This window comes from Myxocyprinus asiaticus, chromosome 18 (assembly GCF_019703515.2).
Source record: "Myxocyprinus asiaticus isolate MX2 ecotype Aquarium Trade chromosome 18, UBuf_Myxa_2, whole genome shotgun sequence".
NCBI lineage: Eukaryota > Metazoa > Chordata > Actinopteri > Cypriniformes > Catostomidae > Myxocyprinus > Myxocyprinus asiaticus.
In genome coordinates, this window is record NC_059361.1 from 18,627,781 (window position 1) to 18,650,123 (window position 22,343).

General features: G+C 37.5%; 2 protein-coding genes across 2 annotated transcripts in view; both read left to right on the top strand.

Moving 5' to 3' along the window:
• The window catches only part of sipa1l3 (signal-induced proliferation-associated 1 like 3), a 142,822-nt gene extending 141,815 nt beyond the window's left edge, over nt 1-1,007 (top strand). The window contains exons 20-21 of the mRNA XM_051724372.1: nt 171-252; nt 474-1,007. Of these exons, the coding sequence (XP_051580332.1) occupies nt 171-252; nt 474-620 (229 nt within the window). The 3' untranslated portion in view covers nt 621-1,007. The remainder of the gene's footprint in view (nt 1-170; nt 253-473) is intronic.
• A 5,928-nt stretch (nt 1,008-6,935) lies between these two features.
• Nucleotides 6,936-22,297, top strand: qpctla (glutaminyl-peptide cyclotransferase-like a). The gene is made up of 7 exons (XM_051724397.1): nt 6,936-7,843; nt 8,600-8,746; nt 10,137-10,430; nt 17,360-17,521; nt 17,674-17,773; nt 19,935-20,051; nt 21,426-22,297. Exons 1-7 carry the CDS (start codon nt 7,634-7,636, stop codon nt 21,569-21,571), a joined length of 1,176 nt encoding a protein of 391 aa, XP_051580357.1. The 5' UTR covers nt 6,936-7,633; the 3' UTR covers nt 21,572-22,297.
• The last annotated feature ends 46 nt before the right edge of the window (nt 22,298-22,343 follow it).

Here is a 22,343-nt window from a genome sequence, read left to right on the forward strand (position 1 = left end):
CACTGTAAAAAAAAAAAAAATGTTTTCGTTGATTGTATTTTTTGTGGTTATTTGATTTTACTTTATTATTTACCCGAAACATTCCTTGAAGCATTAATTAGTCATATACTCTGTGTATACTTGGTCTTTTTCTTTGTCTCTGACACCATTTCTCATTGCATGTGTTACAGTGAAGAGCCTCCTAATGACCTGTCAGGGCGTCTGTATCATCTGGAAGTTATGCTGAAACAGCTAAACAATGATCTGGAAAAAGTGAGTCATATTGGAGGAATCTGACCAATGCAGGACAGGTTTATTTTGGCCAGTAAAAATGTGCAGTCCTTTTAGATTTCAGAAATTATACATGAGACTAAGTATGTGACAGTTACTATGCCTTCTGGATGACATCACAGTTAAGCTTCTCTCTTTCTCTCTCCCTTTTGTCTTGTCTTGTCCTTCTTGTGCTCCTCTACCATCTCCTTTTATTCTCTCAGGAGAAACAGGACAAGGCAGCACTATTAGCAGAGATGGCTAATCTGAGGCACAATAACCAACGTCTGCAAGAGGAATCTCACTCAGCTAGTCAACAGCTCCGCAAATTTAGCAAACTCTTATCCTCTGCCATTCCCGAAAGGAAATAAATGTCTCTCCCTCTCTTTGTGTACGTAGTGCATCTTAAACGAGAAGATGAGAAGAGAAATTCCCAGACCTGTACTTTGCCATTTGGTGCGTTTTGTGCCAACCGCTAATCAAATTCACAGTTTCTTATTGTCCAGTACATCCCTGTTTACCTTCATCCGAAGCAGACATCCAGTGGTTAGCGTCTGCCAGCTCAATCTCTCTTACATCTGACACAAAACTGTGAGCTTTATCAAAGTGTGAAGAAGAGAGACAGAGAATTATGCAGGTCTGCCTGTTGACTTGAGACTTCAAAGCTTTAACTGAAAGCCGGTACAGAAGTACAAATTATATTTTTTAAAAACAAACACAAAATGAGTCCTAGCTTGAAAAAAGCTCCACATCAAAAATAGCACCCTGATCTGTTCCTTTCTGAACTACTTTCTCATTGTAGATTTATTTTTGTAATCAACGAGTCAAAAGACGACACTTAAGCTTGAGCCAGTAGAACAGAGAGACACTAGAAATCTGAGAGGCCTGTTTACTGCACATTCACCTCAACAGCCAAAAAAACCCCAACATGCATCAGAAAAGCAGACCTACAAAAAAATCTACACTTGAGCCATGTGAGAGATCTTGTGTTAAGACTACCTTTCCACATATGCAATAGGTTAATGTTAAGGGAAAACATGGTACTGTAATTTTGAGGAGAGGTACAATGCTCTGGGATTGACTAGCAGTAATATGCATCAATAAGGATAAATTATGAATCACATACTTGCATGTGCTGGTACATTAAAGAGTCGAGTCACCCAAAAACAAAAGTTCTGGCATCATTTACTCACCCTCATGATGTTCCAAACCTGTCTGACTTTCTTCTGTGGAATACAAGAGGAGATGTTAGGCAGAATGTTAGAGACTGACAGCCTCAGTCACTATTCACCTTTTTTGAATGGAAAACAACAGTGATGACAGAATTTTCCATTTTTGGTGAACATTTAAGAGTTAACTTTCAAACTTTCAACTGCTCAAAACCTTGCTTTGTTAAAAAAAAAAAAAAAAAATGATTGCAATCTGGCATTACTTTTAATCGTGTGCAGAATATGAATAATATCTATAATTCAGTTTTCAATAGTTAAAATGCTAATTCTTAGTATCAGCAATTAGGTTTACTCTTGAAAAAAAAAATACTTTTTTTATATAAAAAAATTACATAATATTAATTTATAATTAATATATAATGCTATTGTAACTAGTAAGAAAGCCTTTAAAGATATTTTTAAGTACTATTCAATTTATTGGTTTCTGGAATTAACTTTGCCTCTAGTGAAAACCAAATTACAGATATCAAAAATGTGCCCTCTCAATGATCTGATCTATTCCTTTCAACTCTGAACTATTATAATGTAAACGCAAAAGCACTGCTTCAGTCGGTTAACTTTTATTGTTTTGTTGTTGCTGTCATTATGGTTATAAATTAAAATTATTATGTCTTTACTCATACCCACTCAAAAACAACTATATACATGCCTAGGAAAGTAACTAGCATAGAAAACGCTAATACTATTGTTGTTGGGTTTTTTTTTTTAATGCAGTGAGTGATGATAAAAACTGTTAGCATTCATTGCAGGATTCCTTAGAGCCGTTTAGTAATGTAGTTGTACATAGGGTGATTTTTATAAAGCTTTGAACTGCTAATAGCTAACATTACTTGTTTCATCTCCCCACCATAATTTATGAAAAAAAGAAACACTTTAAAAATTATTCAAATCTATGTACAATACATGTTGGTATTTGTATTTATACGACATATAGTTACTATTATGGTAAGTTCCTCTGGTGTTTAGGAGTATGTCAAATCCATCAAAAAGGGTGGAAAGACTGTCAAACCTTATGTAGTGCCTGCCGCTCGGTATATCCTTCTGAAGGACAGCAATGTTTGAAAAAAGTGGATGAAATGTATTTTTAACAATATCTCTGATCATTTCAGTCAGTTCTTAAAGGGATAGTTCACCCAAAAGTGAAAATTCTGTCATCAGCTCCTCGCCCTCATGTTGTTTCAAACCAGTATGACTTTCTTTTCTTTGTGAATCACAAAAGGAGATGGTGAGCAGAATGTTAGCCTCAGTCAACATTCACTTTTATTGCATTTTTCCCTCATACAATGAAACAAATGGTTACTGATATTAACATTCTACCGTTTTGTGTCTTTCGGAAGAAAAAAGTCATACTGGTTTGGAACAATTTGCATTTTTACTAGTTGTAATTCAATTGTTGATGTCAGGAATGGACATTTGCACTAGTAACAATGTAATTATTGATATCAAAATAATTATAATTACTTATAGCCCGATATGTGTATTTTGAATTTTAACTAGTAAGAAATTAAGATTTATTTTATTAAAATTATAGATACCTGTAAATGCATTTTTAACAGGAGTGAATAACAAATCATTGTGAACTACTAGTAGTGATGCAGTTAGTCATACTGGTTTGGAACAATATGATAGTGAGTAAGTGATGACATAATTTTCATTTTTTAGTGAACTATCCCTTTAAAAGTTCATGTGGCACATTTCAGCACCGTTTTTGTGACCCTGTCACAATGTAATTCCGGCTTTGAAAACAGCCTATTTTAGACTTTATTCACAAGCAGTTACAGACATGAAAATTACGGCTTTTACTTGAGATTCTATTTTTGATATGAAGAATGGGTATTTCCGTGAGTAATAACATCATTTTTAGTAGTGCATTTACTAAAACCTTGAATTAACAGTTTAACTAGTACAAATTTAATTGCAGATATCTATAATTCATATCCTGCACGTTATTAAATGTCGAAAGTGCTTGAGAAAGGTGGTCGTCTCAACTGATTTGTCGTAAGCATTCACCAAGACTTGCTTCAACAGTGCTAATTCCTACTACACCAAACACAGACTCCTTAAAAACCTTTGCATTTGTAAACATGCAATCCCATAGGTATTATACTGACTGAAACTCCACTGCAATAATGGCTCTGTAGACCTCCACTCCACTAGTCTCTAGTTTTCAGTGAAGTATTCTGAAAAAACCAAGAGAAGGAGATTCCCCACCACTTACAACCCATTTAATGGAAAAGACGTGACCAGTGACGGCAACCGCTACTAAAACTGTGATGTTACACCCAAGTCTTGTTCATTTCCTCTGTGCATGGACATCAGTCAGCCATTAAGTGATAGTCATGTGACAGGAAATGTCATTTGCTCTTAATGTATTGTTTTGGCATAGCACTGTAGGTAAACTGGGGCTGTTCTGTTAAATTTAGACACTGTATATCTATATGCAAGCCTAACACTTAAAAACTTCTAGTTAGCTGTGTTCCATACAGACTCTATTTTTCTATTTGTATTGTTTTTAGTTCAGGTGTATCAGGTGAAACGACTGTTGGCAGTAGATAGACAGATCATCATGTTTACATACTAAAATTCCTCTTTATCCTTCACACTCTTGGTGACTACATGCTATGTGAAATCTTAAAGAGGCCTTGGTTTTCGCCCATTTATAGTGTATGAGAAATAACTGGAATAACAATCAGGATGGATCTAATGTGGTTTATCATGTACCCCATGCTATTCTGTACATGTCTGCCTTAAAAGTGGTCAGGGAGTCCAACTTTGAACGGTGATGTGATTTGTATCAACTCTCACCATCCCTTTAACGTGATCCAACTGGAAAATATATCTCCTCCTCTCTCAGGACCCATAAACTGCCCTCTCAATGATCTGATCTATTCCTTTCAACTCTGAACTATTATAATGTAAACGCAAAAGCACTGCTTCAGTCGGTTAACTTTTATTGTTTTGTTGTTGCTGTCATTATGGTTATAAATTAAAATTATTATGTCTTTACTCATACCCACTCAAAAACAACTATATACATGCCTAGGAAAGTAACTAGCATAGAAAACGCTAATACTATTGTTGTTGGGTTTTTTTTTTTTAATGCAGTGAGTGATGATAAAAACTGTTAGCATTCATTGCAGGATTCCTTAGAGCCGTTTAGTAATGTAGTTGTACATAGGGTGATTTTTATAAAGCTTTGAACTGCTAATAGCTAACATTACTTGTTTCATCTCCCCACCATAATTTATGAAAAAAAGAAACACTTTAAAAATTATTCAAATCTATGTACAATACATGTTGGTATTTGTATTTATATGGCATCATCCATATTGTTATGATGAGCTCATCTGTCCCCCTCTTTTAGAGAGATATATATATATATATATTTCTTTTCTTTTTTTTTTTTTAATCAGATTCTCATTGCTGTGACTACAAACTAAACTTTTTTTTTTTTCTGTCAATGAAGTTGGAGGGTTTTTTGGACTCTTGATGCCTGTTCTGGATGTCATATCTACACCATGGATTGTCTTAAGATTTCTGTTTGTATGTTTGATAGTTGGGTGGAGGTGTTTTTAATTAAGTTTGTTCTTTTTAAAAAAGCTAAATATAAGTAATATACATGTGAAAACCTAAATGTGCATCTGTGTTGCGCATTCATAAATCATAGCAAATTATATAGTTCATCTGTAATATTTGAAGGTTTATTTTGTGTAAAATTTCGACTATTTATTTTGATTTTTTTATTATTATTAAAATGCATAAAGACGTAAATTCAAGGTGAAAATGTAAGATTACAGATTTGATAACATTATTAGAGGGTACTGAGTTTATATATATATTCTTTAGTCGGTCCTTCTTATTTTGTTTGATTCATGATTTTTTGTACAAAGCTGATTTATTTTCTTTCTTTTTTTTTTTTTTTTTACTTGATTTTAAGTCTTATTTTGTCTATGTTTCCATTAGCTTTATGCATGAGACAGTTGCTCCAATGCCTGGATTATCTATTGATAACTGATCAATCTTTCAGTTTTCTTTTGGGGATGTTGTATCAATGAGTGTACATTTAATAAGTGTAAATTATGTTTTAATTATTTTATATAAAATATATTAAAATATTTCATAATGAGAAGAGTCTTGTCCACATCATTACTGTCTTTGTGTGCCCGTAAAATATTTTATGCTAGATTGGGGGAGAAAAAAAGGAAAGAAACTTTGTGTTCTTCCTAGTCCAAAAAAGGTAATTTATTGGAAAAGTATTAAAAGCTGCAAAAGCACACCATATAGTTACTATTATGGTAAGTTCCTCTGGTGTTTAGGAGTATGTCAAATCCATCAAAAAGGGTGGAAAGACTGTCAAACCTTATGTAGTGCCTGCCGCTCGGTATATCCTTCTGAAGGACAGCAATGTTTGAAAAAAGTGGATGAAATGTATTTTTAACAATATCTCTGATCATTTCAGTCAGTTCTTAAAGGGATAGTTCACCCAAAAGTGAAAATTCTGTCATCAGCTCCTCGCCCTCATGTTGTTTCAAACCAGTATGACTTTCTTTTCTTTGTGAATCACAAAAGGAGATGGTGAGCAGAATGTTAGCCTCAGTCAACATTCACTTTTATTGCATTTTTCCCTCATACAATGAAACAAATGGTTACTGATATTAACATTCTACCGTTTTGTGTCTTTCGGAAGAAAAAAGTCATACTGGTTTGGAACAATTTGCATTTTTACTAGTTGTAATTCAATTGTTGATGTCAGGAATGGACATTTGCACTAGTAACAATGTAATTATTGATATCAAAATAATTATAATTACTTATAGCCTGATATGTGTATTTTGAATTTTAACTAGTAAGAAATTAAGATTTATTTTATTAAAATTATAGATACCTGTAAATGCATTTTTAACAGGAGTGAATAACAAATTATTGTGAACTACTAGTAGTGATGCAGTTAGTCATACTGGTTTGGAACAATATGATAGTGAGTAAGTGATGACATCATTTTCATTTTTTAGTGAACTATCCCTTTAAAAGTTCATGCGGCACATTACAACTCAGTTTTTGAGGTTTATGTGGTCGTTCAAAACTATAATTGAGTTCAGAATGACATACTATCGTACTGTTATTGTTTTCTGCTGTATAAAAGATGTGGCAGAAATAGAAACAGTAGTATGCCATTCTGAACCCCGCTTATTTTTGACCCAACTAAATGCGTCTTCCATAGTCTTAAAGTCTTAAAGACACAGCAGCAAAAAAAATTAAAAATAAATAAATAATAATTATGTGTGGTGTACGTTTTGCGCCAAAATACTTTACTAACATTATTCGCGGACCTCAAAACAATAAATGTAATACAATGTATTACAACCAACTCAATCCATTTCTCAATCTCTTGTTGTCAGTTCTTGTGTTTTTGTCGCCTGTACCTTTAAGATGACAGTAAGTCAGCCAAAACGGACATCATGGCGGAAGTGCAGTCAAGGGACTTCATGCAGCAAGCTACACACATATCAAATGACTGAATAAAAGAAGAAAATAGAAAAGGAAAAAGGCGTCTGTCGTTAGTTATAGTTTATGGAGTTTTGCCTTGCCCAAATATGGCAAACATCAACTTTAGTTTCTGCATTACAAGGGATGGAATAAAGCTGCTGTATGTGGCTTCAAATGTCCAGCTCAGATGTTTGCCGAGAGAGACATAGTTTGATTTTTTTTTTTTTTTTTTTTTGGCTCATTGTGTGTACAGAAATGTGAAAATAGTTTCTGGTAATATTGTTGTTTAATCTTTTATTTCTTGAAAAACGTGGCGTTTTAATTGAGAGCAGTAATTCAAGTATTGTAGAGTAGTAAATGCGCTTGTTTACGAGGCTGTTCAAGATTATTTGACAGAGCATTTCTAGAATTCGTTAATAAAACGCGGTTGTCAAACGTTGCACATTAGATTGAGCTCTGAAACGTTTTATAGAGCAGTTTTATATAAAGCACCAGTGGGCGCTGCACGGTGACATTGTCGTTACCGGTCAAAGTGGATGGTTTAAAAGTACTGACGTGTCCTTTGGCGTGCGTTCACTACCGAAACTGGAGGGACACGTCTGTCGCCGCGCCTCCCAGCATCTGTAACCGGGAGTCGGCCGTCAACGCCTCGCATTTGCATTACAAACATGTCGAGAAACGGCAGAAGGTTCAAATCTTTGCACACGAATAACGGGCGCGCGCTGCCCGATTGTGATCCGGTGAGAGCTGCGCGTGTGCGCGTGTTGCTGCTGTGCCTTTGCGGTGTGATGTCGCTGGCCATGATTCTGGGACTGTACCTGTCTGCAGAGCCCAGCAGCTCCCATCAGCATCATGTTGCACATCTCATCAGGGACAGGGTGAGTTGACCTTAAGCTAAAGAGAGTATTGGCATTTTAAAACGTTAAGTCTGTTTATCAGTTTTACTAAGGGCTGTTTTGTTTGAAAAGACTTAAAGTTGCATGCCTACATTGCAGAGTTATCTGTGATACTTAAAGGGTTAGTACTTGAACTTTTAAAGTGCATGTAAAGGTAAAATGAATGATGCCTAACACCATTGCGTGTGTCTGTAAATAACGACTTAAGTTTTGGTCTGCTTCTCACACACCGCTATTCTATTTGACTTCAGAAGACTAGGAATATAGTACATAAGTCGTATGTCAAGTTATTTTTATTTGTATAGCGCTTTTCACAACACACATCGTTTCAAAGCAGCTTTACAGGAAATCATGCATAAACAAAAACAATGAAACTGTAATATCTATAATGTCTCATAGTGATCATTGTGTAGTTTGATTAAATATGATTGATAAATTGTATAGAAATTAAATAAATAAATAATAATTGTATTTAGAACCCCTATGAGCAAGCTGAAGGCAACTGTGGCAAGAAACACAAAACTCTGTATGGATTGCTTTCACTGTGCTTTGTCATTTTTGGAGCTCGTTAGTTCTGTCCCCATTCATTTTCATTGTATTTCATTGATATTTCTTGCCTAATTTCTCCCTTTATGTTCCATGCTTTAAAGAAAATCATACAGGTTTGGAACAACATGACAAGTTTATTTTAGGGTAAACTGTTCTGGTAGTTCAGCTGATACCCTATTCAATCTGCAGCTTTCCCATAAGCCAAGTAAGTACTCTGTGGTGCAAGTGAAGAAGTTTGCTGCTCAGGTAGATGGACATCGGCTTTGGGAGACTCACCTGCGGCCCCTGCTGATTGAACGAGTGCCTGGGACAGTAGGCAGTCAGAAGATACGGCAGGTGATGCCTTCTAATCACATAATTTGCTACTGCTATCACAATATATTTAAATACAGATCTGTAAGCGAGCGACTTGCTCTTATTTTTGTTTTTCTCTAAGGCTACGTCCACATTAATCCGGATACATTTGGAAACGGTGTCACGTTCCACACTGCCCTTTTCAAGCCTTTTCCAAAAGTTGCTCATCCACACTGACACATATTAAAAACTCTTAAATCCCCTTACAACGCATAGGAAAATTTGCCTTTCCATGTACGGTCTGAAACGCAGTTGTCCTTGTGTTCTGAGCCTTTGAAGGAATACAATGTGAAGGTTGTACAAAGTAACATTTATCTTTTTCATCACTATCAAAGTGAATAACAGGCACAACAACACCGCTACAACATAGGCCACCATCTTGATTGTTTTTGGTTTAAATGGAGCACATGACTACAAAAACGTAATCGTTTTCAGATATCTCTGTTTTTATTTTCCTGTCCACACTACAACGCCACGACAGCATTTTCTTTTTTTTTCTTTTTATCCTGAATTTGGAATTCCCAATGTCTTTGTGGTGGCATAGTGACTCGCCTCACGCTATTCTCCGCGGCATCCACGCTCAACTCACCACTTTCCCCACCAAGAGGGAGAACCACATTATAGCGACCACGAGGAGGTTACCCCATGTGACTCTACCCTCCCTAGCAACCAGGCCAATTTGGTTCCTTAGGAGACCTGACCGGAGTCACTCAGCATGCCCTGGATTCGAACTCGTGACTCCAGGGGTGTGGTAGTCAGTGTCTTTACTCGCTGAGCTACCCAGGCCCCCAAGACAGCATTTTCAAATTTATCCACTTTTGAGAGCTCAGTTTTAGCTGTCAAAGATGAGAAAAATATGCGTTTTCAAGCTAAAACATATTGGTGTGGACGTGGCCTTAGACTCACATTGTATACTGTTTTCCTTTGTTTATTTTAAAGTTACAGAGGTGAAGTGTATTAATTTCAACAGTCACCTCGCATGCCATGATAGTTCCAACTCATGTAGCCAATAACATAATTGCTCTCTTCTTTAAACGTAGACTGTGTAATTTCTGTGCCACCAAACTGAACTGCAAATAGAATTACTGTTTTCAAACAGTTTTAACGGTCATTAATCTGCCACTGGTTGGTCAAAACGGATAGTTCCGCCCCAGATTCACGCCATTGATTGAGCTGTTGCTATGTCTGGCTGGTCAGGATTCTGAGCCAATATATAAATCAACCTATGAATAACTTGCTTATAGTTGTCCCTGCATATTAAGAAGGTATAGGACAGAGGAGAAAGTATTTTAACATAAAAAAAATACACATCATTTTTAAGTATCTTCTACTGATGAGTTCACTGAAGTTCACTCCCTTCCTTCAACCACAGCATATCTTGTCCCAGCTGGGTTCACTTTCAGCTGGATGGACAGTGGAGGAGGATTCCTTTGTTGCACCCACTCCGAAGGGTGGTGTCACCTTTACCAATGTGCTGGCAGTGCTGGACCCCTCAGCTCCTCGTAGGCTGCTCCTAGCATGCCACCATGACTCTAAAATCTTACCCCCAGATCCTAAAAAGCCAGAGCGGGTGTTTGTGGGTGCCAGTGATTCAGCCGTACCCTGTGCTATGATCTTGGAGCTGGCCGCTGCTCTGGATACACAACTTAAAGCCCTCAAAAAGCAGGTAGGCCATATACCATGCCATCACAATCAGAATAGTCATCTCTTTTAAATTTCTGACTAGGTCTGGGTAGAAATATTTATTTTTCAGTGCATCGTGACCTTCATTTGAACAATCTCGTTACCAATTCTTAAAACCCAAGATCAATCTTTTATTAAACTGTCTACAAGGCGAATAAATCACTCGCATATGCAACCATATTTCATGCTATGTGACTAAAAATGTATGATTAGCCACTGGCTGGTAAATGTTCAGATTTTACTCACCGGTGTTTGAGTAGTATAGTGGAGAAGTTCTGCAACGAGATCCTTTCAATGCATGTTGGAAGTAAAAGTTTGGTTTGAATCGTTCCATGTAATGTGAGTCCAAAGACAAGATCCACGCAATCTATTTGTCATTTATACCCTTTTTGTTCTTTACAGGCAGTTGTTGACAAAAAACTACCAAAAAGAAACATTTAATTCTAATCACACATAGCACAGATGAAGTAAATAAGCCATTTGACTCTCATTAATATGTGCTTAACCAAAACACTTCTGTGAGATGCTCACTGAACTGCTGATATTATTAAAGAGACAGTACCAATTTAGGTTTTGTTCTACAAATCAATGTAAATGCTTGTAAATAGTACCAGGTATGCATGTTAACAATAAACATGTAACAATATGTACATTGGCAAGAAAACCCTTTGGAATTAGCTGGTTTTCTGCATTAATTGGTCATAAAATGTGATCTCATCTTCATCAAAATCACAATTATAGACAATTATAACTTTATAATTCTCATTAATCATTCACAGTGCTGTGGAAAAAGTAAGTGAACCCTTGGATTTAATAACTGGTTGATCCTCCTATTGCAGCAGTAACCTCAACCAAGCGTTTCCGGTAGCTGCGAATTAGACCTGCACAACATTCAGAAGGAATTTTGGACCATTCTTCCTTACAGAACTGCTTCAGCTCAGCCATAGGTCAAGGTCAATGGTCAGTTTATTTATAGAGCACATTTAAAAACAACAAGTGTATACCAAAGTGCTGTACATGGGCAAATAAACAATGAATTAAGGGGAAATAAAAAAGATTGGCATTAAATACAATAAACACAATATACATTCATACAAAAGCCAAAGAATATAGATACGTCTTCAGACGTGATTTAAAACTGTGAAGCGTAGGAGCACAGAGGTATGTTATTCCATAGTCTAGGGCCGACTACGGAGAAGGCACAATCCCCTTTAAACTTCAAGCATGAGCATGGTGTATGCAGGAGAAAAAAGCTGCCCTTCACCCCAGCACTTATTTGTTTTTCAAAATTTAGAGCCGTGTCAAAGATCACACCCAAGTTTTTAGCAAAGGGGTGAACATTTAATGACAGGGGTGCTAGATTGCTAGTGATATCAGAGACAGCGCTAGGGAGGTCAAACACAACAATTTCAGTCTCGCTCATTTAGCTGGAGAAACGTTCTTGCTGTCCAGCATTTATTATCCTTAAAGTATTTAAAAATGGCAGAATATGAATCATCAGAACTAAGTGGGACATACAGCTGTGTATCATCGGCATAACAATTATATGAAATGTTATATTTCCTAACAGTTTAATCCAGGGAAACCATATATAAAGAAAATAAAATCGGGCCCAATATAGAACCTAGAGGTACCCCACAAGTGAAAGGTGCAGAGGAAGAATTCCTAATCCTAACACTTGGAGTTCTATCTGAAAGGTAAGATGTAAGCCAATTTAAGGCTGTGCCATTAATACCAACTTCACACCTAAGACAGTCTAGCAGGATAGTATGATCAACTGTATCGAAAGCAGCACTTAGATCTAGCAACATAAAAATTTCAGGTCTACCAGTATCCAAAGTGAGCAGTAAATCATTCGTCACCTTGAGTAGTGCAGACTCTGTGCTGTCACGAGCTCTAAAACCAGACTGAAATGTATCTAAAATGTTTTTTTTAGATAGGAATGAAGAGAGCTGAAAAAAAAATAAAAAATTATCCAGGATTTTTGATTAAAATGGCAGTTTAGAAATGGGCCTGAAATTGTTAAGGTTGGTAGGATCCAGATTTGCCTTCTTAAGAAGTGGCTGGATCACTAATTGCTTAAAGCAGGATGGAACAATGCCATTATATAAGGAGCTATTCATAGTAGTCAACACACTAGAACCAACAGTGTCCAGCACCTCTCTGAGGAGCCAAGCAGGAATAACATCAACAGAAGAGGTGGTAGGCTTTATCTGTTGGACTAAATCTACCAACTCAGTGAGAGATATAGGTTCAAACTGATCAAACAAAACAGAACAAGTGACTGGTTCAGAGGGGTCATGACTACTAGTGGTAATGCAAGATCGTAAAGCATCAACCTTACCAATAAAGAAATCTAAAAACACTACACAAGGTCTTTAAAATGTCTCAGGTGTAGCATCAAGACAAGAGGTGGCAGCGGGAGTGAGCACTGTATTTATCATGTTAAACAGAATTTTTGGACTATGAGGATTTTTAGAGATTATATCAGAAAAATATTTGTTTTTTGCATCATTTACAGAGTGCTGGTATGTAGATAGACAATTCTTAAGGATTTCATAAGACACCTTTTTTTCCATTTACACTCTGCTTTCCTATATTCCTGTCTGAGAGCATGTGTGTTATTGTTTAACCAAGGCTGGGTCCAAAGTTTAGGTTTTCTAGTTTTAAAAGGAGCAACAGAGTACAAAATGCAAGTACAGGTATTGTTAAAAAGAGTGACCATCTCCTCTGTGCCTAGACTTGGATGAAGTAGCTTCATAGTGCAAAATACAGGAGAAGCAGAGAAGGTCTCAGAGAAATGTCTTGCTGTAGCAGAGTTTACAGAGTGTGAATATGACCCAGAGAAATTTGATTTTGGAATCAGACATGGTAGTGTAACATTAAAAACAACAGGCTTATGATCAGACAGACAAAACGCAGAAATTTCAACATTGTAGATTGAGTATGACCATGATCACGTGTAAAGCCAGAAACATGCTGTGTGAGATTAAATGAGTCAATAAGTTGAACAAACTCCCTAACCAGAGGCTTGGAAGGGCAGCAAACATGAATATTAAAATCACCAAGAATAATAAGATTGTCTGTAGTAGGCACAATGCTAGATAAAAAAAAAATCAGCAAATTCCTGAATGAAGTCCTTATAATATTTAGGAGGCCTGTAAATGAGAGCAGAGAGTAATGGACTGTACAGCTGAGCCTTTAGTAACTGTACTTCAAAATTATTATAATGTTCTGAGGGCAATAATATTATTTAAAAACTGAAGCCAACCCCCCACCTTGCCCCACAGTCCTAGGGGAGCTAACAATTAAAAAAAGTCAGTCACTTGGAGACAGTTCAGATAAAGGATCCAACTCACCAACGTGAAGCCAAGTCTTTGTTACAACTTAGTGCATTGGGAATTGGGCATTCAAATTGGGGAGAAAAGGGGAGAAAAATCCAAAAAAGAAAAGAAGGGCTTGGCGATCATAGGACAGTAATGTATTAATTCCTTCTGCATACACACACATGAATAACAGGAACAGACACCGGACAGGTAACAAGGGATGGGGCGACGGCATGCCAACAACCACATTGGCGCCATCTTGCCACACCTATATTCCATATTCTTAGAATGTCTGGTGTGAACAGGTCTCTTGAGATCATTACACAGCATCTCTATTGGGTTAAGGTCTGGGAGTTTCTTTTTTTGAAGCCATTCTGTAGTGGATTTACTTCTATGTTTAGGGTTATTGTCCTGCTGCATCACTCAACTTCTACTGAGCTTCAGCTGGCACACAGCCACCCTGACATTATCCTGTAAGATATCTTGATAAACTTGGGAATACATTTTTCCCTTGATGGTGGCAAGCGGTCAAGGCACCGAAGCAGCAAAGCAGCCCCAAATAATGATGCTCCCTTCATCGTACTTCACTGTTGGGATGATGTTGTCATGTTGGTATGCAGTGCCCTATTTACGCCATACGTAGTGCTGCGTGTTCTTCCCAAATAATTCAGCCTTAGTTTAATCAGTCCACAAAATATTTTCTCAGTAGCATTGTGAAGTGTTAAGGTGGTCTTTGGCAAACTTTAGGCAAGCAGCAATGTTTTTGTTGGAAAGCAGCTGCTTCCTTCGTGGTGTCCTGACATGGACACCATGCCTATTTAATGTTTTCAGTATAGTAGAGTGATGAACAGAGATGTTACCCAGAATCCAATGATTCCTTCAAGTTTTTAGCTGTCATTCTAGGGTTCTTTTTATCTCATTGAGCATTCTGCAGTGTGCCCTTTGAGTCATCTTGGCTGGAAGGCCACTTCTAGGGAGAGTAGCCACAGTACCAAATTGTATCCATTTATAGACAATTTGTCTAACTGTGGACAGATGAATATCTAAGCTCTTTGAGAACTTTGTAACCCTTTCCAGCTTTATTTATGCAAAGCAACAATTCTTGATCGTAAGTCTTCTGAGATCTCTTTTCTTTCGAGGCATGGTCCACGTCAGCAGATGCTTCTTGTGAATGGCAAACCCTAAATGTTTAAGGGCTTTTTATAAGTCAAAGTAGCTCTAACCCACACCAATCTGGTTTCATTAATTAATCAGGTTTGCCAACTCCTGACTAATTACCTTATTTTTATGTCATTAGCATAGGGGTTCACATACTTTTTCCAACCTACACTGTGAATGTTTGAATGATGTTTTCAATATGTACAAGAATAATACAATAATTTGTGTATTAGTTGTAACTTAGATGATCAAACCAGATTTTAAGACAAATTTATATATAAATGCAGGTAAGTCCAAAGGGGTCTCACACTTGTCTTGCCACTGTATACCCAAATGAATCTGAATAGAATAAAATCAGAAAAATTGGAATCAAGAGCATGTGAATTGGAATCAAATCAAATCGGTAAATCTGTATCAATACCCAGCCCAAGTTCTCACTAGTGGTTGACCGATATATCGCCGGGGCTGATAAATCAGCTGATATTCTGACTTTTTTAATTATCTGCATCGGGCGATAAATTTTCTCATTTGGCTTATTGTTTTTTCTTGAGGGTGCCGAAAATAACCTGTATCTCATTTAAACAGATGTAATATCCCAACCTCACACAACTTCAGCAGATCCAGCGTCCTGTGGAGCGCTCATAAATCTTCCTCTGAAGCACATATTCTAACAGTCTCTCCTCAACAGTTCCCTGTAACTTTTCTAATGATAAACGGCAAATATCAATAAAACTTCTATTATATACCGTTTGCAAATATGCAGATACCTCGTTTAAACAGATGTCATTCACGAACCTCAGGAAAATACAGCGTTTCTTCCCGTCGAGCGCTCATATTATATATTCCTCTGAAGCACGTATTCTATCAGCCAGAATCAAAAACTTCAGGATCAAAAGTTCCTCTCATTCACAAATCATGACGGTCTGACCTGTGACAATCCAAGCAGGCTATTCAGGCTGTTTAAACTGTCAGGAGATTGCTGCTCGCACTGGATCCGCACGAGCGCATGAGTGTAACTTCAAGGCTGCGTCCGAAACCAGGAATATGCTGCCTCCAGAGGCTGTATACGGAGGTAGGATGAAAATAAGGTGCTTTTCAAACTGTTTGAAGACCAGTTTCCTTAAGAGTTCCATTCATTCAAAACAGATGTCAGTTAAGCCATTAACTGATTAGGCAACAATGTAGCAAGACAGCTGCCTACGTTTTCAGATGCAGCCCAAGATAAAAGCACTTCACGTGTGCTATAAATAAATGTCTTATTCACTGTAGTATGTACTGTATGTACAATTGGTTTGATTCAGTATTTTTGGAGTAAATGCAATTGCTAATGTGGACATGCCATCCATGGTTGCTGGACTACTGCATGTACTGGTATTTCCTTTTTCCTAATATATTAACAATTTCTTCATGTGCAAATAAATTACTAAAATTTGATGACTAAACAGAAATCTGAAGAAACTGCTGTCTACCATTTAAAACACAATTTGTGTGTGTGTGAAATTGAGTAAATTTAGTGTTAAATAAGATTTTTATTTTATTTTTTTAGCAATTTTATGTTTGTTATTTACTATATTAAATTGCGTGATATATCGGCATTGTATCGGACTATCGGCCACCCTGCTGTCTGGATATCGGCATTGGCCATTAAAAAACTCATATCGGTCGACCACAAGTTCTCACACAACAGTACTGTTGAAATTTTAGTTTCTAAGGAATAGATTAAGAAAATGAGGACATTATAGACATGAGCCATAAAGTGTAGTAAAATCAGCGTACACTAAAGTAGTTCTCAGCCCAAAAGTCGTGACCCAAAAATGAGTTGCAGGTCTGTTCTGATAGGGTACGGACTGGTGAGAAAAAAACAGTGCTAAATGCAAATAATACAATCTAATCTAACCATATAATCATGCATTTAGTATTGCAAAATAAATTAACTCATCAACTTTGCAAAGGGAAGGTGAAAATGCTTTTTACATCTTTATTGTTGACAACAAAGGCCGTGTGTCCAGTCAGACTCAACAGAAAATTCATCTGTCACTTTGAAGAAGTTAGCCAAATTAGGCAGATGCAAATAAGGGTAAGGTGCGTGGCATGCCCTAATCCCCCAAAAACAACAGAAAAACCCTATGCAAGTTCAAAGAAAATACAACCCAGACTAAAATAAATATGGGTTCCACATTTGGTATTTTATTGGGCCACCACTTGAGTATAAAATCTGTTCTGAAGCAAATCCATTTGAGAACCACTGCACTAAAGAAAACATTTAACATAATCACTGATCCTGCATCCTCAACTGCATCATAGTGCAGATTGTGCTGAATCAAGTCTATCGTGTGTCTTTGTGAGTCAGACAGAGAATCAGTGTGTGCTTGTACGTCACAACACATTGCAGACTACCTCCAACCTCCCTCTATCTCTGTCTTTCCAGAGGTCTGTGGTGACATTGCAGTTGGTGTTTTTTGATGGAGAGGAGGCGCTTGAGGAATGGACAGACACAGACTCTCTCTACGGTTCTCGTCACCTGGCTGAACTCATGGCCCGCACCCCCCACCCTCCTGAATCCACCACAGTCACTCTTCTCCAAGCAGTGGTGAGGTTGTGTGTGCTAAGACGATTTTTTTTTTCTTCTGTACAATATGTCGTATGATTAATGTAAAAGAATGTTAACAGATTGGAGGTTTTGTTGCTGTTGTTGATTTAACAATGAAAATCTCTCATTGATTTATTTTTATTTTTTTCCAGGATCTGTTTGTCCTATTGGACTTACTCGGTGGCCCAGAGCCATTGATTGTCAATCACTTTGATAACACAGCTAGATGGTTTGACCGACTGATTGCTGCAGGTATAAGCACAACACAGCTGCTGTTGTTTCTCATGTGCTCAAGGAATATTCCAGGTTAACTGCACATTAAGCTCCATGCCACATACACTATATTGCCAAAAGTATTCGCTCACCCATCCAAATAATTGAATTCAGGTGTTCCAATCACTTCCATGGCCACAGGTGTATAAAATGAAGCACCTAGGCATGCAGACTGCTTCTACAAACATTTGTGAAAGAATGGGCCGCTCTCAGGAGCTCAGTGAATTCCAGCGTGGTACTGTGATAGGATGCCACCTGTGCAACAAGTCCAGTCGTGAAATTTCCTCGCTACTAAATATTCCACAGTCAACTGTCAGTAGTATTATAACAAAGTGGAAGCGATTGGGAATGACAGCAACTCAGCCACGAAGTGGTAGGCCATGTAAAATGACAGAGCGGGGTCAGCGGATGCTGAGGCGCATAGTGCGCAGAGGTCGCCGACTTTCTGCAGAGTCAATCGCTACAGACCTCCAAAGTTCATGTGGCCTTCAGATTAGCTCAAGAACAGTGCGTAGAGAGCTTCATGGAATGGGTTTCCATGGCCGAGCAGCTGCATCCAAGCCATACATCACCAAGTGCAATGCAAAGTGTCGGATGCAGTGGTGTAAAGCACGCCGTCACTGGACTATAGAGCAGTGGAGACGCGTTCTCTGGAGTGACGAATCACGCTTCTCCATCTGGCAATCTGATGGACGAGTCTGGGTTTGGTGGTTGCCAGGAGAACGGTACTTGTCTGACTGCATTGTGCCATCTGTGAAGTTTGGTGGAGGGGGGATTATGGTGTGGGGTTGTTTTTCAGGAGCTGGGCTTGGCCCCTTAGTTCCAGTGAAAGGAACTCTGAATGCTTCAGCATACCAAGAGATTTTGGACAATTCCATGCTCCCAACTTTGTGGGAACAGTTTGGGGATGGCCCCTTCCTGTTCCAACATGACTGCGAACCAGTGCACAAAGCAAGGTCCATAAAGACATGGATGAGCGAGTTTGGTGTGGAAGAACTTGACTGGCCTGCACCTCAACCCGATAAAGCACCTTTGGGATGAATTAGAGCGAAGACTGCGAGCCAGGCCTTCTCGTCCAACATCAGTGTCTGACCTCACAAATGCGCTTCTGGAAGAATGGTCAAAAATTCCCATAAACACACTCCTAAACCTTGTGGAAAGCCTTCCCAGAAGAGTTGAAGCTGTTATAGCTGCAAAGGGTGGGCTGACGTCATATTAAACCCTATGGATTAAGAATGGGATGTCACTTAAGTTCATATGCATCTAAAGTCAGATGAGCGAATACTTTTGGCAATATAGTGTATGTTGTTTTTATGTTTGCCCTATAGACTTCCAATGTAAGTTCATAACTGTCTTCAAATTGTTACTGCATTTACAAATTTGAGGTTAAAGTTGAAATTATTTAAGTGGTAATCAGCAGTCCACAGATGCTGTCAGTAGTGTTTTACTTGGATTTAAAGGAATATTCCGGGTTCAATACAAGTTAAGCTCAATTGACAGCATTTGTATGTATTTGTATTTTAATGTTTATACAGATTGGCACCATTCACTTCCATTGTAAGTGCCTCACTGTAACCCAGATTTATTTATTTTTTTATTATTATTTAAAGAAAAGGAGGGACGGTCAAAATATATTTTTGTGGCAATCAACATTATGCCACAAATGCTGTTGATTTGAGCTTAATTTGTATTGAACCTGGAATATTCCTTAAACAGGGAATATTCCTTTAAAGATGAACTAAGTTTTTCCAATAAAAGTTTAAAAATTATGTATACCATGCCACAGAATGATTATTCATATCAGTGGGCAAGACAAAGTTGTTTAATTCTACATGGGGCAGGTCATATGACCAAGAAACCCCTAGTTATCTGACACTTTAATTGGAAGAATAAAAAATAATATGTGACAAATACGCCCGTGAGTTGTGGCATCTGTCACCACAAATATTTTCTTGATGGTAAATCCACATGAAAGGTGTCAGTATAAAGTCCATAAACACTTCTATTGGCTAACAATACATAAACAAAACTTTCTTGATGCACCTTTAAAGCAGATATTTATACTGCATTTGAGTTGTTGTAAGCAAAACAGAGACCTCTAAAGTCAACATTTATGTCTGTCTTTGTTTTGTTTTTCCAGAGAAGAGACTCCACAAACAGGGCTTGTTGACATCCCACCTAACAGAACAAAGTTACTTCAGGAAAGACTTTTATCTTGGTCCAGTGCAGGATGACCATATTCCATTTTTAAATAGGGGTCAGTTACCAGACATACAGACAAGCACAAATAAACTTTACAATGCAACATTGTATTCCCACTATCCAAGCTGTCATTGCTCTATTATTTTTGACTTGTTGTGCTGTATAGCCCCACCCACTCTGAAATCTTATTGGTCCACAGCTGTATATTAAACATCAACACCAACCTGGAGCAAGAAGCATTATTTGGCTGCATCAGGATATTAAATCGCATGTCAGCAAGAATTCACCACGAGTTTGAATATTTGAATTAAGAATATATATATATATATACATACACACACACACACACACACACACACACTGGTGGCCAAAAGTTTGGAATAATTTACAGATTTTGCTGTTTCGGAAGGAAATTGGTATATTTATTTACCAAAGTGGCATTCAGCTGATCACAAAGTATAGTCAGGACATTACTGATGTAAAAAACAGCACCATCAGGATTTGAAAGAAGTAATTTTTGATCAAATCTAGACAGGCCCCATTTCCAGCAGCCATCACTCCAACACCTTATCCTTGAGTAATCATGCTAAATTGATAATTTGGTACTAGAAAATCACTTGCCATTACATCAAACACAGCTGAGAACTATTTGGTTCGTGTACAACTAAACAAGAGGATAAGTACATCAGAGTCTCTAGTTTGAGAAATAGACGCCTCATGTCCTCAGCTGACAGCTTCATTGAATTCTACCGCTCAACACCAGTTTCATGTACAACAGTAAAGAGAAGACTCAGGGGTGCAGGCCTTATGGGAAGAATTGCAAAGAAAAAGCCACTTTTGACACAGAAAATCAAAAAGAAAAGGTTAGAGTGGGCAAAGAAACATACATTGGACAACAGATAATTGGAAGAGTGTTATGGATCTTAATCCCATTGAGCTTTTGTGGGATCAGCTAGACTGTAAGGTGCGTGAGAAGTGCCCGACAAGACAGCCACATTTATGACAAGTGCAACAGGAAGCGTGGGGTGAAATGTCACCTGAGTATCTGGACAAACTGACAGCTAGAATGTCAAGGATCTGCAAAGCTGTCATTGCTGCACGTGGAGGATTTTTTGATGAGAACTCTTTGAAGTAGTTTAAGAAGTTCTGAAATTTTTTTCAAATTGTAATAGTAATTTTTCACGTTATTAATGTCCTTACTATACATTGTGATCAGTTGAGTACCAGTTTCTTTCCATAAGAGCAAAATCTGTACATTATTCCAAACTTTTGTCCACCAGTGTATGTATATGTGTGGATGGATGGATAGAAAGAAAGAAAGAAAGAAATAACTATATTTGTGAACAACACAGAGACATTTTTGTTTTCCTACATCTGATTCTGGAGTTACATGAGTTGTATTTCTGAACCTGTGCCTGTTTGTCTGCAGGTGTGCCTGTGCTTCATTTGATCCCCACTCCATTTCCTCAGTTCTGGCACACACTGGACGACACAGAAGAGAGGATGCACAGGCCCACAGTGGAAAACCTTACTAGAATCCTGGCCATCTTTGTAGCAGAGTACCTGAACCTCTAAGCGCGCTATATGATGATTCTACAGCAGACATTTACTCGCATGGCCACAATTCATGTGTTCAGAATGTAGTAAATGTGTCTGTGATGTAGGAGTTGAGAATAATAATTGAGCCATAGCTCAGAATGTCCAAAGACACACAACATAACAGTGTGTGTTGATTTGGAGTGTGAATGGTACTGTACATTCTAAAGATATATCTTTATATTGATTTTTTTTTTTTTCTCTGCTGAAAAGAGCCAGAAATAGGGTAAACACTCATGTTACAGTAACTGTGAATAAACCCTAATGATGATGGAATCATTAAAGAGGATTTGTTTCAGACAGTAATGCAAAAGACTGTTGACAAACTTTATATGATAGCTTTGTGGCAAGCAAGAAAAAGAATAATTATTTTTTGCTCATCTTCCATACACGATATGTACTGAATTAAAGTAACCTGATACAGCATTCAAAGAATGATATTCATTATGTTTTGGAACACTAAGTGTGCTCGGGAAAGCAGTGGTGAACTATAAAACAAAGTTGGTACACACAGAAATTGATTACACAAATAACTTGTTTTAAGTGTGAAATATACAAAGTCCAAATCTGTCAGTAGCATTTCAGGTGACTTAAGAGGGAGAGATTGCTAAAATTTTTACATTCCAAAGTCATTTAGCTGTTACCATTATGAACTGAAAGACCAGGTGAAGGGTCTGGAATTTACATAATAAACTTGAAACACTGGCTGAGTCTCTTAGTTTTATTGTCATATAGAACACAGTGAGATTGA